At 50.1% G+C, this 20923-nt stretch overlaps 1 protein-coding gene across 1 annotated transcript in view; it reads left to right on the top strand.

The window, feature by feature from the left end:
- Nucleotides 1–5777: 5777 nt before the first annotated feature.
- The window catches only part of nhsl1a (NHS-like 1a), a 30418-nt gene continuing 15272 nt past the window's right edge, over nucleotides 5778–20923 (top strand). Inside the window, exons 1-4 of the mRNA XM_062522201.1 lie at nucleotides 5778–5832; nucleotides 8676–8969; nucleotides 9631–9783; nucleotides 18554–18681. Of these exons, the coding sequence (XP_062378185.1) occupies nucleotides 5778–5832; nucleotides 8676–8969; nucleotides 9631–9783; nucleotides 18554–18681 (630 nt within the window). The remainder of the gene's footprint in view (nucleotides 5833–8675; nucleotides 8970–9630; nucleotides 9784–18553; nucleotides 18682–20923) is intronic.

Below are 20923 nucleotides of genomic sequence, written 5' to 3'. Positions count from 1 at the left end.
CCTTAAGGCAGTAGGGCCACAGATCAGTCTGAATATTTGTCCATAGTTAATTGTTTTTGACCGTTGGGACTTGTCCCAAAAAAAGAGCGATGGCGCCGACTGCTTAGTTTATTCTTGGCTTCTCTGCTCAGCTACCATGGAGCCGCTGTTTGTCATTCGTTCATTCTCGAGCACATGCTCTGGTATTTATGGAAGCTTATAGCATATTTGGCATATTTAGCATATTTAGCATATTTAGCATATTTAGCGTTAGCCCCCCACGTCTACCTGCTGCGGCCGTTTTTTGGATCCCTTTCACCATATTCATCATTTGTTTGATGAATGGCTCACCCCGCTGGTGCTGTTAGCAGCGTCATTACTCAACCCCCACCACCAGGTCCAGGGGGGTCCAGTGGGACCCTCAACTCTGGCCTCTGGTGCTGGATAAGGGACTCAGTCACATCTCAGACAGAGAGGCTCCTAAGAGATCAGCCAGATAGGGGTGGGGGTGGGGGTGGGGGTGGGGGCAGTGTTGCACTCCACCTGCCTTTGATGGATGACATTGGGACAGAATGGCTCCATTGTGATGGTCCAGGGGACTGGCGGTTGTCTGATAAGACTGGGAGAGCAGGTGGCAATGGACACGGCGAGGGACTCGTCCTCTGGAGTTGTGTGACCCCTCCGTGAGTCCGGGGGTGATGAGTAGCATGTTGTATGAGGCTCTGCTGGCCTTTGCACTTGCTTTTCATGCATGTACGATATGTTTGTCTGAGCTTTCATACGCGTACGATATGTTTACATTTGCTTTCATACGTGTACGATATGTTTGTCTGAGCTTTCATACACGTACGATATGTTTACATTTGCTTTGATATGCGTACGATATATTTGCTTGAGCTTTCATATGTGTGTGATACGTTTGCTTGTGTGTGATATGTATGCTTGAGCTTTCATACGTGTTCAATATGTAAGCCTGAGCTTGTGCTTTTACATAATTTAGATAGCTGAATTTTTAATGCATGTCTTCTGTAAAGATGTGTACTGTACACGGGCTCTGGGGATGTAATGGTGATTTTACAGTAGAAGGTCATGCTAGTCAAGCTCCTTTACCAAATCAGGAGAAAACCACTCCTCTCCCGTTACATTCAGTTGCGTGATGCGTTTTTTTAACTTCACACAATGAATATTGTAATCTGTCTCAAATCTAGCCCATATCTATCTCCAGAGCCTCCATTATTCACAGTGCTCTCGTTTGATTAAGATGTTAGTGAGGGGATCAGTGAGAGAATGCCTAAAATATCTAATGTATACTGCATCTCCCTGCACCCAGCGCTCTTCTTCATGAAAACTCTAAACAGCATTTTTATTCCTCCGTGCCGCCTCTCTCTTCCTCACATCATCAAATCAGGCCTGAGACAGCGCAACAGGGAGAGAGAAGAGGGAGAGTGAAGGGGAGAGAGAAGGGGAACCATGAGACAAGGCAACAGGGAGAGAGAAGGGGAGAGAGAAGAGGGAGAGAGAAGGGGAACCATGAGACAAGGCAACAGGGAGAGAGAAGAGGGAGAGTGAAGGGGAGAGAGAAGGGGAATCATTAATGGAGCCCACTCCAGGGGTCCTTCACTAGCCCTGGTCCTAACAGGGGGTCCGTCTCAGTCCCTAATATATTCCGCTCTATTGTCGGAGCGCTTTGATGAGGTGCATTCAGTGGCGTTTCTTTGGGAATGACTCCCCTCTCCCTCCCTCTCTGAGCCGACACATACAGTAAAGTATTCATTCTCTGAGTGAAGCCGTACGCACTGCTCCCTCTGAAATACTCTGAACATACTGATAGAGAGATGCAAGTGTGAAGTGAATCACTGTCAACCCCAAAGCATTTTCAGCATAGCATTGGACACACTTGTGGAGCCAAATAACCGCTTGGCTGTGTGTTATCCAAGAGCATGTGTAAGTGTTTGGGTCCAGTTCCAACCAGTATGCTTCACGTTGTTTCCAGCCTCGTAAATCATAGACGTTGGAAAGCGTGGCTCAGAATCCAGCTCTATCTTGGCCCTGGCCTCAATCCTAATGGCTAATCTGGCCTCTGAACTGTAAATAAGAGCCATGAGAGCTGCAGCCTGAGCTGTGTCCTCTCTGTGCTGGGGCTCAGCCCTCAGACTAACCCTCTTGGCACCGCTGCCTTTAACGGCCCATGGAGGGGAGAGGAGAGGAGAGGAGAGGAGAGGAGGAGAGGAGATGGGAGGAGAAGAGGAGAGGAGGGAGAGGAGAGGGGAGGGGAGGGGAGGAGAGGAGAGGAGAGGGGAGGGGAGCTCTTGTTTAGGGAGCCAGTGGGGGGGGGGGGGGGGGGGTCAGGGGTCGTCCTCATTATTTGGTGCGTTGTCCAGAAACGAGAGAGGTGCCCCTCTAGAGGGCCCGGTCCAGTTCTCTCTGGGGTGTTTGTGTGGTGCCGGACCCAACTGGGCTATAGCCATGGAGACCGCGGCCAGCCCAGGGGCACAATGGGGCAAGCCAGCCGTGAACACGGGGCACCAGCGGGGCACCAGCGGGGTAGTCAGGGGAGAGAGAGCCCCGCTACACCCCCCTATTGGAGCTCTGCTACCCCTCAAGCACCAGCACCAGCGGGGTAGTCAGGGGAGAGAGAGCCGCTACACCCACCTATTGGAGCTCCGCTACCCCTCCAGCACACTGGTGGAGGCCTCAAAATGGCCTCCAGAGTCACACAGAGTAAAAGTGGAAGTGCGCACTGAAGTTGTTGGTGCAGATATGCTAATGACGGAGCGTGCTGTAGCCTATCAGAGAGGGAGTTGGTGCAGATATGCTAATGACGGAGCGTGCAGTAGCCTATCAGAGAGGGAGTTGGTGCAGATATGCTAATGACGGAGCGTGCAGTAGCCTATCAGAGAGGGAGTTGGTGCAGATATGCTAATGAAGGAGCGTGCTGTAGCCTATCAGAGAGGGAGTTGGTGCAGATATGCTAATGAAGGAGCGTGCTGTAGCCTATCAGAGAGGGAGTTGGTGCAGATATGCTAATGACGGAGCGTGCTGTAGCCTATCAGAGAGGGAGTTGTGGTGAGGGAGATGGGCCGCCTATATATGGACCTGCACGGCAATCTCGCCCTGAATGGGATTATTAAATTGGAGTCGTGCTGAATGGGGCGTAGTGACGCAGAGAGGGAATCAATAGAGATGGGATGACCTTGGCACTCGGCACACAGCGCCCGCAGCTCGGCCCGGGAGGGGAACGGGAGTGGGAATATGAGTGGGAATATGAGTGGGAATATGAGTGGGAATATGAGTGGGAGTGGGAATATGAGTGGGAATATATGAGTGGGAATATGAGTGGGAATATGAGTGGGAGTGGGAATGGGGCTGGACCTGCGCCAGCAATCAGGCTACTGTATGACGGCAGCTCAACTGCAGCTGATAGACAGGACCATGTGTGAAAGAAATAGCATTTCACTCTTTCCCTATCTGTCCCATCTCTCTCTCCCTCTCTCTCTCTCCCTCTCCCTCCCTCTCTCTCTCTCTTTTTTTTGTTGCAGATTGCATTCTGTAACTCACTCTCATTCTTGCTCTGTTTTCCTCCCTATGATATCTTATTCTATCTCTTTCTGACACACACCGAGTTAGTTTTATCTCCGTTCACTTCTTTATTGCTCTCTGTCTCCCATAATCCAGCTTCACATTATCGACCGCTCTCTCTCTCTCTGAAGCCTCTGGGTTTGAAGCATAATGTGCCTGACATATTTGTGGCGCCCCTGAATAATTAATAGATTGTTGAGTTGTGTACCTCCTTTCATGGTTGCCTATGTTTGTGTGTGTGTTGTGTGTGTGTGTGTGTGTGTTTTGTGTGTGTGTGAGAGAGATGGGGATTTCTAGCACCTCTGAAACAAGGCTTGATGCCCGTAATAAGGTGTGATGCGGACAAGCCTCTTAAGAGCTGTGTTGGGGCTGACCCCTGACCCCGCTTACACCTGGCGCCTCGTGCCACGCTGGCATCCGTGCGGACTCTGGGGCAAACCGTTTACGACACGGGACTGCAAATTAGCGCTAAATCTCTGACTTGCACTACTGTGTTTGTGTGTGTGTGTGTGTGTGTGTGTGTGAGAGAGACAGAGAGGGGCGGGGAGTGGAGAGAGAAACAGAGTGTTCTGTTTAGTTGCATTTAGTTGTATCTGTGTGTGTGTGTGTGTGTGTGTGTGTGTGTGTGTGCCATTGTACAGCATGCATGTTTATATGCGTAGCACATACCATCCTATGCATGCGTGCTGTTTCAACTCCGCACCCAGAGAGCCAGAGGCAGAGAAGTGCTGATGGTTTAGTTCAGTCTTAATGTATAGAGAGCCATACTGTACTGTACTGTATAGTGTCCAGCCCCCTGGTGAGGAGGAGCAGCCCAAAGGGTTTAGTTCAGTCTTAATGTATAGAGAGCCATACTGTACTGTACTGTATAGTGTCCAGCCCTGGTGAGGAGGCAGAGCAGCCCAAAGGGTTTAGTTCAGTCTTAATGTATAGAGAGCCATACTGTACTGTACTGTATAGTGTCCAGCCCCCTGGTGAGGAGGAGCAGCCCAAAGGGTTTAGTTCAGTCTTAATGTATAGAGAGCCATACTGTACTGTACTGTATAGTGTCCAGCCCTGGTGAGGAGGCAGAGCAGCCCAAAGGGTTTAGTTCAGTCTTAATGTATAGAGAGCCATACTGTACTGTACTGTATAGTGTCCAGCCCCCTGGTGAGGAGGCACAGCAGCCCAAAGGGGTCTCTCCTGCACTGCAGCAAACGTGTGTGTGTGTGTGTGTGTGTGTGTGTGTGTGTGTGTGTGTGTGTGTGTGAGTCTCCCGTGCCATCCCAACATCACTCTCACTAACCCCTGCTGTGCAGCGCTGTTAAGACAAAGACACAGACACAAGGAAGAGAGGAAGAGAGGGAGGGAGGGAGAGAGAGAGGGAGAGAGGGAGGGAGGGTGGTGCATTAACGTTTACACACACACATAAAACAGTTTGAATGGGAACATGTGTGTCTGGCTTGTGTCCAAGAGATGCCTCCGTGGTGGCTCTATTGTGCAGGAAGTGATGATGGGACCACGGCGTCCTTGGCTAGGAGAGGGGAAGGTGACAGCAGTCACAGACAGTGCGCTAAAGTCTGGCCACAGAGAATGAGAGGAACATAAAGAAGAGAGGGAGAGATGGAGAGAAAGAGAGAGAAGAGAGAAGAGAGAGAGGCTCATACATGCGGCATGTGTAAGTGTGAGTGTGAGGGAGGGGAGGGGAGGGTAGGGGTGCGACATCACTTCCAGGCTGGACAGACGGGCAGAGACAGAACAGAGACGGTTGTAGTAGTGGATATGCCCAGGGGGACGGAACATTGGAGAGAGAGAGGTGGAGAGAAGGAGAGAGAGAGAGAGAGAGAGAGAGAGAGAGAGACAGAGAGAGAGAGAGAGAGAGAGAGAGAGAGAGTGTGTGTGTGAGAGAGAGAGAGAAAGAGAGTGTGTGTGTGAGAGAGGAGGAGGAGTGGTCTTTCTCTGCCAGCCTGTGAGCTCACTGGGACTGTGTGTGTAAGAAGGAGGGAGGGAGTGTGTGTGTGTGTGTGTGTTTGGTGGTTGAGAGAGCTGGTGTGTGTGTGTGTGTGTGTGTGTGTGCTGTGGGCAGAGTCTGTGCCGTGCCTCCTTCTCTCTCGTCCTCCGCTCCACTCGGCTCTCAGACGCCGGACTGAGCTCCACCACAGCTGCTACCGCAGACCGCCCCGCTAGCACTCTCATCCTCACACACACACACACACACACACACACACACACCTGGAACAATGGTGTTCATCGGCACCACGCTCAAATCGGTCATCAAGTACTTCAAGAAGAAGGGTAAGCAGCATGTCCCTTTCGGGCTGATATCTATCTGATGCTGCGTGTGTGTGTGTGTGTGTGTGCGTGTGTGTGTGTGTGTGTGTGTGTGTGTGTATGTGTGTGCGGTAGCGGCACAGACCCCATCACTCAAGGTCATAGTCTTGATATAAATATTTAAGGACTCTAAATTTCACAATGGGACTGCACGTGTTGTGTTGTGTTGTGTCTGCACAATGCATCTGGTCCACATGGGTGGCCATACTCATCTGTGTGTGCATTCTGGACTCTCTTCTTCTGCCCTTTGTGTACCTGCCAGTGCCCCCAGTGGGGCATCTGTGTGCTGGAGAACTTGCCGGGGTAGTTAATCCGTGAGTGGAGGGGGCTTAAGGGAGCTCTGGGGTGCAGGACGGGGCGGTTAGCTGCTTCTCTCTCTCTCTCTCTCTCTCTCTCTCTCTCTCTCTCTCTCTCTCTCTCTCTCTTGTCCGATTTCATGGTAGGAGGTTCTGCCGCGCTCAGCTCTGAATGGGGATGTGTGGGCTTTTCTCAAGAGCCGGAACGCTTTGCTTTGTTCTGGGGCTCATGCAGTTTGGGTGCAGATCCATCTTTTCTCTATCGGTTTCTAGGGGCTTGGATTGAGCAGAGGAGAGAGAGCGCTCTGTGTGTGTGTGTGTGTGTGTGTCCCGGAGCTGAGAGACCTTTCCATTTGAGTTGGTCAGCAGATTGACATGCTCTGTTAAGATGTGATCATTGCTTTGCTATCAGCTGCTGTGTTGTGTTAAATCTCAGATTGTTAGATTGCGCTAACTTCCGTTTATGGGTACAGTAGGCATGAGGATTTTCCAGCTATCAGCTGATTTCATACTGATTTGCCGAGCGGGATCAGACATCAATCTTATCGTGAATCAGAACGTCTTCCTCCCTTCCCATCCCATAATTATCCCATTGTCATGCCAACTTCCCCATGCCAACCCGCTTTTCCAGGTCACCTTGAGCTGTCCCCGAGCAGCAGATTGCACACTTCTCCATGAGGGATGGATGGGCTTTATTTTTGCGCACAGCAATCACACAGTCTTGCTCCCAGGAGGAGGAGAACTATTGAAATGGGTCGCTCCCCCAATCAGCATACGCTAGCTGGGGCTGCACCTGAGGAGAGCCTGCACCAGTCTGCCTGGTGTGATGGAGTACAGAGCTGGTGTTCTGTGTTCTGTGTCAGTGGTCTGTTTCAGTACAGGGCTGGTGTTCTGTGTTCTGTGTCAGTGGTCTGTTTCAGGACAGGGCTGGTGTTCTGTGTTCCGTGTCAGTAGTCTGTTTCAGTACAGGGCTGGTGTTCTGTGTCAGTGGTCTGTTTCAGTACAGGGCTGGTGTTCTGTGTTCTGTGTCAGTGGTCTGTTTCAGTACAGGGCTCGTGTTCTGTGTTCTGTGTCAGTGGTCTGTTTCAGTACAGGGCTGGTGTTCTGTGTCAGTAGTCTGTTTCAGTACAGGGCTGGTGTTCTGTGTCAGTAGTCTGTTTCAGGACAGGGCTGGTGTTCTGTGTCAGTGGTCTGTTTCAGGACAGGGCTGGTGTTCTGTGTCAGTAGTCTGTTTCAGGACAGGGCTGGTGTTCTGTGTCAGTGGTCTGTTTCAGTACAGGGCTGGTGTTCTGTGTTCTGTGTCAGTGGTCTATTTCAGTACAGGGCTGGTGTTCTGTGTTCTGTGTCAGTGGTCTGTTTCAGTACAGGGCTGGTGTTCTGTGTCAGTGGTCTGTTTCAGTACAGGGCTGGTGTTCTGTGTCAGTAGTCTGTTTCAGGACAGGGCTGGTGTTCTGTGTCAGTAGTCTGTTTCAGGACAGGGCTGGTGTTCTGTGTCAGTAGTCTGTTTCAGGACAGGGCTGGTGTTCTGTGTCGGTGGTGGAGGTGCACTCTTGGCAGGCAAGGTCCCCTGAAAGAGAGATCTCAGGGGTGGGTGGTGTGTAGGGGTTGTGATGGGTGGTGTAGGGGTTGGAGTGGGAGTGTGTGGGGGTTGAGGTGGTAGGGGGTGTGTGGAGGTTGTTTTGGGAGGGGGGGTGGCGAGGGTGGCGGGGTTGCCAGGTGCTGGAGCCTGGCCGACAGGTTTACGACCTGCTCCCGTCAGGCGTCCCACAGCATCATTATTCACTCTAATCCTACTGTACCTGCTAGCCCACGTAGCCTCATTTAGGGCTGAGCGCAGAGACATGCTTAATGACGCCTCTCTTCTCACACTGCTGCGGCTGCAGTGTGTCCTGTCCTGTGTGTCCTCCTGCTGCTCTATAGGCAGACAGCGCCGCATACACACACACACACACACACACACACACACACACACACACACACACACACACACACACACCACATGAGTCCAGTACGGGGGCAGAGCAGGGACAGGACACAGGGATGTGGACACTACGGAAGGGACACAACTTACACATAAAGTCCACACTGCAGTCATATGTACTGTAGTCACTTATGGGTGTAACTCAGTTATGTGCTTAAGGTTTGAAATGCACATGCATTCAATGTCTTAAATGTTTATTATTTATCATTTATACTATTTATTATATATGTATGTGTGTATGTATATACTGTATGTATATATGCATACACTGTATACATACATACATACTGTACATATATACTATGTACATAATATGTACATATACTACTGTAGTATGTACTGTATATATGGAACTAGATGAGCAGATCTGCCTGGTGTGTATCCTGTGTCCAGCATGTCCAGCATGTCCAGAGGCCAGAGGTGCTAAGCGTGTTGAGTCCCATGTCCCCATGTCGCGTGTCACCGCACTGCTCTGCTGACCTGATTTCCTGCAGGATCAGGAAATGATCAGCGCTGAGCCCGATCAATAGGTATTGACGAGGCGCTCCCATGCCCGCTGGTGATCGACTGGCATCCGGGATCAGCCGTGGCTCAGAGCTCCCAGCGGGAGAGTGGCGCGGGCGGGAGAGTGGCGCGGGCGGGCAAGCGAGTATGCGGGCGAGTGGCGCGGGCGGGAGAGTGGCGCGGGCGCGCGGGCACTCAGGGGCTGCCCTCTGACAGCGCCCTAATCAAATTAAGAGCCCAGCCGTGGGCACGGAGCAGACGAGCGCTCTGTTCTCCCACCCTGCTGCCCAAACGCCTCCTGCCCGTCCCACGGCCGCTCCGTCACCCTGCAGACTCCGAGGGCAGCCAAGTCCAGCTCACATGGTTGGCCTCGCCTCAAAGGGCCGGCGCTGTTTGCGGGATAAAAACAGATTCAGATGCTGCGGTTGGAGGGACAAGCGTTCCCAGAACAAAACGGACGTTGTTATTTTTGTGTTGCTTATTTTTAAAATGAACTTAAAAAAAGAAACGACAATCTTAAACACATTGCCTTTTGAAATGGTGGCTGTAATGGTATTTACATAGCAGTGCTGTAAATCACTGTTAAGTGGGTCATTATAACCAGCTATTCATCTAATTGTGATAATTATGTGATTTCCCTCAGATATGGCATTTGACAAAGCTTGAGAAAATGTTTTGCAAAACAAAATGAAAGCCAGAGTAAGAGATCCCAGAAGCCCAATGGGTGCCTACAGTAGTGCCTACACAGCTTCTGAGCTTGGTCCAAAACTACAAGTCCATATGTGCATCTGCGTCTGAGCAGCAGGAAGTTAAGAAATGCTTAGTCAGCTTAAGTGACATCACAATGGAGATACAGTATATGTTCCATTCTACTGGCGCTCTTTAACCCCTTGTGAGCCTTGCCACTGGACCTTTGCCCTAACCTGCAGGTGTGTGTGTGTGTGTGTGTGTGTGTGTGTGTGTGTGTGTGTGTGTCCACAGCCGTGTCCAGCCTGGACGATGAGAGCAAGTGGACGGTGCACTACCAGGCCCCGTGGCACCAGCAGGAGAACGTCTTCCTGCCCGGCGCCAGACCACCCTGCGTGGAGGACCTGCACACACAGGCCAAGGTCAACCTCAAGACCGCCCTCAGAGGTACACACACACACACGCACACACACACACACACACACACACACACACACACACACGCACACACGCGCACACACACACACAAGGACCTGCACACACAGGCCAAGGTCAACCTGAAGACCGCCCTCAGAGGTACACACACACGTATACACACACACACGCATACACACACACAAGGACCTGCACACACAGGCCAAGGTCAACCTGAAGACCGCCCTCAGAGGTACACACACACGCATACACACACACACGCATACACACACACAAGGACCTGCACACACAGGCCAAGGTCAACCTGAAGACCGCCCTCAGAGGTACACACACACACACACACACACACACACACACACACGCACACACGTGCACACACACACACAAGGACCTGCACAAACAGGCCAAGGTCAACCTGAAGACCGCCCTCAGAGGTACACACACACGCATACACACACACACGCATACACACACACAAGGACCTGCACAAACAGGCCAAGGTCAACCTGAAGACCGCCCTCAGAGGTACACACACACACACACACACACACACACACACACACACGCACACACATGCACACACACACACACACCACCTGAAGACCGCCCTCAGAGGTACACACACACACACACACACACACACACACACACACACACGCACACCACCTCAAGACTGCCCTCAGAGGTACACACACACACACACACGCACACACACACACACACACACACACACACACACACACACGCACACACACACACATACACACACCACCTCAGCTAAATTCTGTGCTTTTCACAAGCGCCCTCATCCAAAAACTACAGAACCTCCATCACAACTGATTAATTTAGTCCTTTTTATCAGCAGCGCTCCCTTTGTTTGAATCAATGACCTTGGAGTCGTCAGCATCCTCCTGTCCCAGCTCACTGTAGCTACTGTACGCTAACAGAGCAGAGCAGAGCACAGCAGAGCACAGCAGAGCAGAGCTCTAAGAGTGGACTAGAGAGTCACTCTCTTCAGCATCCTCCTGTCCCAGCTAACTGTAGCTACTGTACGCTAGCAGAGCAGAGCAGAGCTCCAAGAGTGGACTAGAGAGTCATTCTCCTCAGCTTGCTCCCAGTGCCAAGAGCAGCAGTCTGATTAGTGCAGAATAGTCCACACACACACACACACACACACACTCCTGAGCACAGTCCATCTCACGGCGGGGCTTTTGCCAGAGGTCAGCTGTGTCCAGCTCGCTGCTGAGTCTCTGTACGTAGTGTCCATTAAGCCGAGGTCATTAGTTAAGTCTTTAAAAGGAGATTGGATGCATCGAAGCGCATCATTAAGATAGCAAGCTAGCTGACTCCTAGACCTAAATGGGTCTGTGGTTCTGGGACCTCTGGGCCAGATGAGAGCCAGACCTGGGCCAGATGTATCTGGGTATGTGCTCACCATAAAAAGACACACACTGAACTGTCCTGACACCTTGATCCACAGTGGCCTACAGCTGAAGCTGCCGTGTCAAAAGGAGCCCTTAGAGAATAGAGATCCATCTGCCCCGGAGCAGCTCGGCCTGTCTAGCTGTCTGGATATGTGTGGAATGGATTCATTACTTCCATTCCAGCTGCATCTTATAAAACAGAACAGGAGCAGTTCTCTCCACACTAACTGCTCATGACACCACCTCCACACTAACTCTTCATGACACCACCTCTCAGTGCCTAATCGCATCAGGTGCACGCCGGTCCTCTCAGGCCCGGCACTGTCAGAAGTGATGTGTGATGTGGTCTGTGTTGGTGATGGCATTTTTATATGGAATATGTTCTGCACCACGTGTTGGGTCTAGATCTGGTCATCTGCACTGTCCAGTCAAGACTTCAGAAGCAATGAGATCAGTGTCTGCCTGAGTCATGCCAGTTAAAGCCATATTCCATGCCAGATAAGGCCCAGATTCATGCCAGATAAGGCCCAGACTCATGCCAGATAAGGCCCAGACTCATGCCAGACGAGGGCAGTACAGTAAGGGCAGATTCATGCCAGGCATCTGCCAGCTTTATCATGCCAGTCAGTGGCCCCCCTCAGTTACTTGAAATCACTGAACTATATTTAGTGTCATAATGACCTCCTAAGATATTTAGTTTGATGTTGAATCGAGTTCATCTTATGAGATCTCAATAAGATTATCATGTACTGTAGTGTGAGACAATCAGATTGCTTTCTAATGTGGGTCTGTGTGCACGTTGTGCAGCCCTTTGAAGAGGAAAATGAATCCGTTGTAGACGCACAGGGTGGACCTTAAAAGCTCTCCTCCGTGCCCCGGATAGGTCAAGCACAGCGGGGCGGAGATGAAGTGTGTGGGCGGGGGGGAGATGAAGTGTGTGGGCGGGGGGGCTGCTGGGGGGCTGCTTAGCCACTGGGTATCTGATTCCACTCTCACCTCTTCCCCAGAGACCTGATACACCACGCAGCCCCCTGTGCACCCCTGTGCGCATCATTGTGCTTCTTAATTAGGAGAGTGAGTGCAGCAGGCCTGCATCAGTTGGAGTGGCCGTTACAGGATTATTCGGGCTTCTCTCTCTCTCTCTTTCTCTCTCTCCCTCTCTCTCTCTCTCTCCCTCTCCCCCCCTCTCTATCCCCCTCTCTCTCTCTCTGTCTCCATGTTGTCCTTGAATGCTAATGGTTATCGTGTGAGTTTCATACGACCTCCATTTGACACTGTTGTCGTAGCGACGGTGTGCGCGGCAGATGGCTGACCAGAGACTGGCCCAGATTGGACCGCTGACTCCTGGCGCGCGGCGCGGTGGTTGTCCAGGTGAATGTGGCCCAACACTTTTCTCCATGAACGCCCTCGCGCTTGGAAACCTGGCAAAATAACATCCCCTAAAACCAAAGTCCCCATTTGGCCAACGACACCTTAGACGTCTTTAATCTTAATCTTCAAATGGACCTAAAAGGTTCACTTCCGGTCGGCTCAGAGGGCCCTATAGCCATTTCCCATCTGTCTGGCCGTGCCCGTCACTATTTATATTCATGCTGTACCATCGGCATGTGACTTGTGTTTGACTTAGGACTTGAGCAGGTGCCACATGTCATGTGACATCCACTATCTAAATCCCTTCTGTTATGGGATTACACAGAGAGAGAGAGAGAGAGAGAGAGAGAGAGAGGGTAGTGCTTGTTTGTAACACTTAGAAACTGTAGTGGGCCACTAGTTGTGTATAGCCGGGCTGTTAATGAGTGTTAAAGGACTGAAGTAAAAGAGCCTATGAACTTTGCACCATGGAGTTTTTATGTGTCTGTGTTGGTTTACATCGTTGCTGAAGAACTGCTTTGTATTGAACACCACCTCAATGCCTCTCTTCTCTTTAGAAGACATTTATTAGGGGAATATTAAGTCACCTGGCACACTGTGTTTACAGCAGATGCAGTGGCCTGCTGCGATCGTTTTATGACCTATAAACACACACGCCGGCCAGGACACTACACACACACAACAGCGCTCCTGGAGGGACGCCTTCTACAGGCCGTCGGCTGTCACTACTGTATGTGCGTGGACAGAAATCAATGGCTGTCATGCGTTAGTGTGAAATTGAACTCAGGCCAATGGGAGTGTGTGTGTGTGTGTGTGAAGACAGAGACTGCACAGCCAACGATCGGAGCTGATAATGGTCAGCCAGGGTTACCAGTGCACTCTCAAACAACAACAACAACAACAACAACAACAGCAACAACAACCTAGGCCTAGAGTTCAGCTGTTAGATAGATCAGCACTAAATATGATAAAATATATTTAACTTTTATTCTTAAAGAGGAACTATGCAGGATTGGCGATTTCATCTCTGGTTTCGGTTTCGTTTTTCGTTTTCGCTCGTTTTATGCTATTGCTTGCATTTTCTCTGCAGAGCTTCCCTGACAGCTTTAGCGTGTATATTTATACATGTATAGGCTATATTTAAATATATAAATTGCAAGCGTGGTTCTTCGTACAAACATACATTGAATGTAACACATGCTATGCAGTATGCCTATATTCATGTAGTAAGATATATTATATGTAGTTATGTATTATATGTAGTTATATGTAGTTAATGGTGTTATTTGCACATAATGCTTTGGACGAGCAAAAAAGTAGAAATACAAGAACAAAGATGCCTGCTGGTCAAGCACGATGTGATTAAAGGTACAGTACACTGTGCAAGATTTCCACCTTGATATAACCTCTAAAACTAGCTAAACTAAACTAATTTAGTAGGGGAATCACTTAGCAGAGCTAAAGAGCATAGCCATAGTGAATTGCTAACAAGAGTCTTACAACTTCATTGAATTGCCAGCCCGGAGACATCTGGCAAGAATCATGAACCGTTACCTTGTGAGTAGATAGAGCTCTTTGGAGATAGTTTTTGCCTGTTGTTAATCCTTCGCCTCCACAGCAAGAGCAGTTTCAGTACGTACAGGGGGAACAAGTCATGAGAAGTAGGCTATTTACAACGGCACAGTAAAATATAAATATATCACAACTCTAGGGGGAGCTAGAGAGTCACCAGAAATACCCAAATCTATTGAGTGTGCCTTTAAATGATGTGACCTGTCCCTTTAAATATGACCTGTCCCTGTTTTTCTACTGTGAAATGGCCTGCCCACAGTAGATGTTGTGTTGTGTGCTATGGTGATCCGACCATCTGAACAGGCATGTCTGCTGAGGAGACTCTCACATAAAGAGCGTTGCTCTGTGAGATTGGGACGTGTGTGTGTGTGTGTGTGTGTGTGTGTGTGTGAGTGTAGTATAGTCGTCGTAACACTTTGTCCTCTGAGTCGTCCTCGCCTTTGTTCCTCTCTGGGTGAGTGTTTTTCAAACACGTGTCACCGTGTGTGTGTGTGTGCGTGTGTGTGTGTGTGTGTGTGTAAAGTTTTCAATGTAGGCCACGCTGCTCCTTTGCCCCTTCTGTGCGTGTGTGACTGGTGGCGCCCCCTGCTGTGAGTCCTGTCTCCTGCACCGTTCCCCTGTATCTTCTGTCTGTGTATTGATCTGGTTGTCATGGCCACTCGTCTCACTTCGGCCCTCTGATGTTCTTCAATGGCACCACTGAAAAAACACGACATCAAGAGCATCAAACAAGAGTTCCTCATCTTTCAACACACACCTGTCATGATGAGAGTGATTGCCATAGTAACAGAACATCTGATTGGTATAGATAGTCTTATATTTTGGACTGTGTGTGTGTGTGTGTGTGTGTGTGTGTGTGTGTGTGTGTGTGTGTGTGTGTGTGTGTATTTGCTGTATCTGTGTGATGGAGAGGAGGTTGGACCGTGTGTGTGTGTATGTGCTGTACCTGTGTGATGGAGGGGAGGTTGGACCGTGTGTGTGTGTGTGTGTGTGTGCTGTACCTGTGTGGAGGAGAGTAGGTTGGACTGTGTGTGTGTGTGTGTGTTTGCTGTACCTGTGTGATGGAAGGGAGGTTGGACTGTGTGTATGTATTTGCTGTACCTGTGTGTTGGAGAGGGTATTGGGTTGTGTTGGTGCATATGCATGCATAATCCCGTGACCATCCCACATCCTCATGGTGATTTTCTGCTGCAGTAGAGCTGGGCGGTGACTTTGCCAAATCTCACTGTGCTCACTGATGTGAGTGTTTGGGTGTGTGTGTGTGTGTGTGTGTGTGTGTGTGTGTGTGTGTACGTGCGCGTGTGTGTGTGCCTGCCTGTGTGTGTGTGAAGGGAAAGGGAGAAAGCGAGCCTCTGCACCAAGCTCCAGATGAGGTAATTACCTCTCTTTGTGCTAGTCAGGTGGGAGAGTGATGGAGAGAAACAGAGAAGGAGAGGGAGAGAGAGAGGGAGAGAGGGATGGGCTGCTCTTTGCAGTGGGATGAAAGGATGCAGATAGCAGAATATGAGGAGGAATAGAAAGAGGGAGGGAGGGGAAATGTCAGAGAGTGAAGTTGAGAGGAGAGAGAGAGGAGGAGAAAGAAAGGAAAGAGACAGCACAACAAAGAGGTGGAGGAAGGAGTGAACAGAGAGAGGGAAAACGGATGAAGAGAAGCCCTCTCTCTCTCTCTCTCTCACGGTGGGGCGGAATGAGAGAGTGTGTCATGTCAGCAGATAGAGCTGTTCAGGCCACATGACTAGATGTGTCAGGGCCAGCTGTCTACACACACACACACACACACACACACACACACACACACACACACACACACTACACACATACTACACACACTAAACACACACACACACACACACACACACACACACACACACACACACACACACACACACACACACACACACACACACACACACACACACACACACACACACATACTACACACATACTACACACACACACACATACTACACACATACTACACACACGCGCACACACACACACACACACACACACACACACACACACACACACACACACACAGCTCACTGATACAGTATATTCAGGCTAGTTCAGCGTGAACAGTAACACACACCTTGTAGTGGACTTATTCTGGGGTTATTAATGTTGGCCCAGTTTAGAGTGGTCCTCATTAGGTGTGTGAGAAGACGTGTGCTCGTCAGGTCATTCATCTTCAATTCTTTAATGCGTTCTCTGTCCAGGGCTTCTTTGGTCTGACCACCGCAGTGGTCAAAAAGGACAGATCATCAGTTTAATTGGATACATTTGAGCTTTTTTTGCAGCGTGGTTTATGAAAATATACAATGTTAGCTTGGAACAAAATGAACATTTCAATCAGGTCTTATTACAATTTGTTTTGTCTTTTTTGTGTCGTAGTTGTCAGGGTGTTCTCATATTGTGTTGTAGAGAGAAGAGGCTCTCAGTAGGCATGGCCTGTGTGTGTGAGGATGTTGTATTGTGTTGTAGAGAGAATAGGCTCCAGTAGGCATGGCCTGTGTGTGTGAGGATGTTATATTGTGTTGTAGAGAGAAGAGGCTCTCAGTAGGCATGGCCTGTGTGTGTGAGGATGTTGTATTGTGTTGTAGAGAGAAGAGGCTCTCAGTAGGCATGGCCTGTGTGTGTGAGGATGTTATATTGTGTTGTAGAGAGAATAGGCTCTCAGTAGACATGGCCTGTGTGTGTGATGATGTTATATTGTAGAGAGAAGAGGCTCTCAGTAGGCATGGCCTGTGTGTGTGATGATGTTATATTGTAGAGAGAGGAGGCTGTCAGTAGACATGGCCTGTGTGTGTGTGGATGTTATATTGTGTTGTAGAGAGAAGAGGCTCTCATGGCCTGTGTGTGTGAGGATGTTGTATTGTGTTGTAGAGAGAGGCTCTCAGTAGGCATGGCCTGTGTGTGTGAGGATGTTATATTGTGTTGTAGAGAGAAGAGGCTCTCATGGCCTGTGTGTGTGAGGATGTTATATTGTGTTGTAGAGAGAAGAGGCTCCAGTAGGCATGGCCTGTGTGTGTGAGGATGTTATATTGTGTTGTAGAGAGAAGAGGCTCCAGTAGGCATGGCCTGTGTGTGTGAGGATGTTATATTGTGTTGTAGAGAGAAGAGGCTCTCAGTAGGCATGGCCTGTGTGTGTGAGGATGTTGTATTGTGTTGTAGAGAGAAGAGGCTCTCAGCATGGCCCGTGTGTGTGAGGATGTTATATTGTGTTGTAGTGAGAGGCTGTCAGTAGGCATGGCCTGTGTGTGTGAGGATGTTATATTGTGTTGTAGTGAGAGGCTGTCAGTAGGCATGGCCCGTGTGCGGATGGAGGGTTTGGGGAGGGTGAGATGGGGACCTCAGCACTCCGGCCACTTCCTGTCCTCTGGGTAGTGACCGGACCTTCCCCCGGCCATCTGCCATCAGACTGGGGGAGTGTCATGTCCTCCTCACACACATACACACACATACACACACACACACACACATACACACACACACACACACATACACACACACACACACACATACACACACACACACACACACACACACACACACACACACACACACACACACACACACACACACACAGCTAGCCAGCACAGTGCAGATGGGCTGTGTGTGTCCATGCCCCTGGTCAGTGTAAGGCTGGCCAGTCTGGCGGGCCCACAGTGCTGTTCTCACGGCCAGATTAAAGCGTTTTAATTCCTCAGGACGGTCCACTCCACACATGGGCGTAATCCGCTGTAAGAGGTCTCACTCCTCCCTGTAAGCTATTATTATTGGCCCTCTCAGTCCTGCCCCCCTCAGAAGCCCAGTGGGCTTTAATCCAGACGCCCCACTCACTCTCAGTTTCCCTGTCCTGTCCTGTGCACACACACACACACACACACACACACACACACACACACACACAATACAGCAGCATGCTAATCAATAGCAGCGCTAATAGCTGTGCTGTGAGGTAATCTGATGCAGATACTGTAGTCTCTCTCTGAGGAGCAGCACACACCATTAACCAGTGCCTCATCTTTTCTTCTCTCTCCCTCCCTCATCCTCCCTTCTTTCCTCTCCTCTCTGCTTGTCTTATCTCCTCTCTTTTCTCTTTGTCTCTCCTCTCTCATCTCCGCGCCCCTCCCTACCTCTCCTACCCTCTTCCCTGCCCTCTCCCCCTCTCCTCTCCTCTTCTCTGCTCTCTCCCCCTCTTCCTCTTCTTTCCTCTCCTCCCCTTCCCTACTCCCCCCTCTCCTCTCCTCTTCTCTCATCTGCTCTCTCCCCCTCTCCTCTCCTCTCCTCTCCTTCTCTCTCCTCTCCTCTCCTCTCCTCTCCCCCTCTCCTCCTCTGTCTCCCCCTCTCTCTCCTCCTCTCCTCTCCTCTCCTCTCCTCTGCTCTGCTCTGCTCTGCTCTGCTCCTGACAGAATGTGACAACTTGAGGAAAGATGGCTTCCGCAGTTCTCAGTACTACTCCCAGGGTCCGGCCTTCTCCTCGTCCAGCCTGTCCGACAGCGTCCACAGCCGTGCGGACACAGACGAGCGGGACAAGAAGGTAACGCACCACCCCCATCCTCACCGTCACACACACACACACACACACACACACACACACACACACCACCCCCATCATCACCGTCACACACACACACACAGTCACACACACCACCCCCATCCTCACCGTCACACACACACACACCACCCCCATCCTCACTGTCACACACACACACACACACACCACCCCCATCCTCACCGTCACACACACACACACACACACACACACACACACCACACCCATCCTCACCCTCACACCCTCACACACACACACACACACACACACACACCACCCCATCCTCACCGTCACACACACACACCACCCCCATCCTCACCGTCACACACACACACACACACACACACACACACACACACACACCACCCCCATCCTCACCGTCACACACACACACACACACACACCACCCCCATCCTCACCGTCACACACACACACACACCACCCCCATCATCACCGTCACACACACACACACACACCACCCCCATCCTCACCGTCACACACACACACACACACACACACACCACCCCATCCTCATCCTCACACCCTCACACACACACACACACACACACACACCACCCCATCCTCACCGTCACACACACACACACACACACACACACACACACCACCCCCATCCTCACCCTCACACACACACACACACACACACACACACACACACACACACCACCCCATCCTCACCGTCACACACACACACACACACACACACACACACACACACACAAGTTGTGAAAAAAGTACAACAGCCGAAGACACGCACACACACACACACACACACACACACACACACCACCCCCATCCTCACCCTCACACCCTCACACACACACACACACACACACACACACACACACACACACACACACACACACCACCCTCATCCTCACTGTCACACACACACACACACACACACACACACACACACACACACACACACACACACACCCTCATCCTCACTGTCACACACTCCCCACCTGCTCATTCCCCCTACAGGGACACAGGGCAGCTGACGCAGGGTCCAGAGTCGTGTCCACTGCCTGTCCGGTGTGGAGCTCTCAGATGCTGCCCAGTGGCTAGAGAGATAGCTGGGGCAGCACCACATAGTGCACCATCGTTCATCATGCCCCTAACAGTTTGAGAGCAGCTTTTTTTGTAGTGTGCTGAAACTCTTTTGGATGTCCTCCAGGGGATGTTTTGGGAAGTCAGGTCTCAACTTAAAACAGCACACAACAGAACAACAGTGTTCCCATTGTTGTTGTGCTTTTATTATTTATTTAGAATCAATATTTGTTTTCTTTTTCTAAGCGTCGTTACTCCATGTAGTGTTGTCATGTTTGAGAGCTGTCAGGCGTGTGTGTGAAGACTGTAAAGTAGGTCAAAGTTCCACACGGCCAAATTGGGTCAAATGCTCACTGGGAAAGCTGCTCCAGCCAGGACTGGTCTAATGGCCAGCGTGCTGATATTCATTATCAACGGGGAAAAGCCCCGATACATCTGAAGAATTTGTCCACTGTTTAACTCACAGATTCAATTATGTGTGATGTGCGTTACTCTTCTCTAAACATGCCCAGACACACACACACACACATGCACATATGCATGCACGCACGATGTACATACACACACACACACACATACACACACACACACACACACACACACACACACACACACACAAGCACAAACATTCCAGAAATCTCAGGATTCTCACAAGCTATGCAGAGGCAGAGAGAGTGGGCGGGGTGGGGTGTATGGGTGTGTGTTTTTAATCTTCTCAATTTTCTTTACAATATTGCTCTCTAATAAACTGATTCAGGTTTATATATCTGTTAATACTGTTGTACTGTTCCCATACAGTGCTGGTCAAATTATTTATTTCATTCAATTGAAAAGAAGTAGTGATGTTACACTGCCCCCCTCTGGTGAGAATGAATAATTGCTACTGCAACATACAGTAATTCACTTGAAGATGGATAGTACTTGGCTAATATCTATATCTAAAGGCTAAAGGATTGTATCTGTTAATTTGTTACAACAAATTCTGATTTGATTTGATTGTGCTGTTTTGTTCCCCCTTTCCTGCCATCTATTGTGTTGAGCAGTCCAGACTGCTAGACTGTTTGAGTCAGTCTTGCTTCTCTCTCTGCTGTCACTTGAGACCTTGGAGGAGAAAGGTACTGCTAGCCACTCCGCCCCAGAGAAGTAGCCTGTGCAG

The sequence above is a fragment of the Sardina pilchardus genome, chromosome 20 (assembly GCF_963854185.1).
Source record: "Sardina pilchardus chromosome 20, fSarPil1.1, whole genome shotgun sequence".
In the NCBI taxonomy this organism is placed as follows: domain Eukaryota; kingdom Metazoa; phylum Chordata; class Actinopteri; order Clupeiformes; family Clupeidae; genus Sardina; species Sardina pilchardus.
Note: the sequence above shows the minus strand (reverse complement) of the source record. Positions and strands in the feature narration are given on the sequence as shown.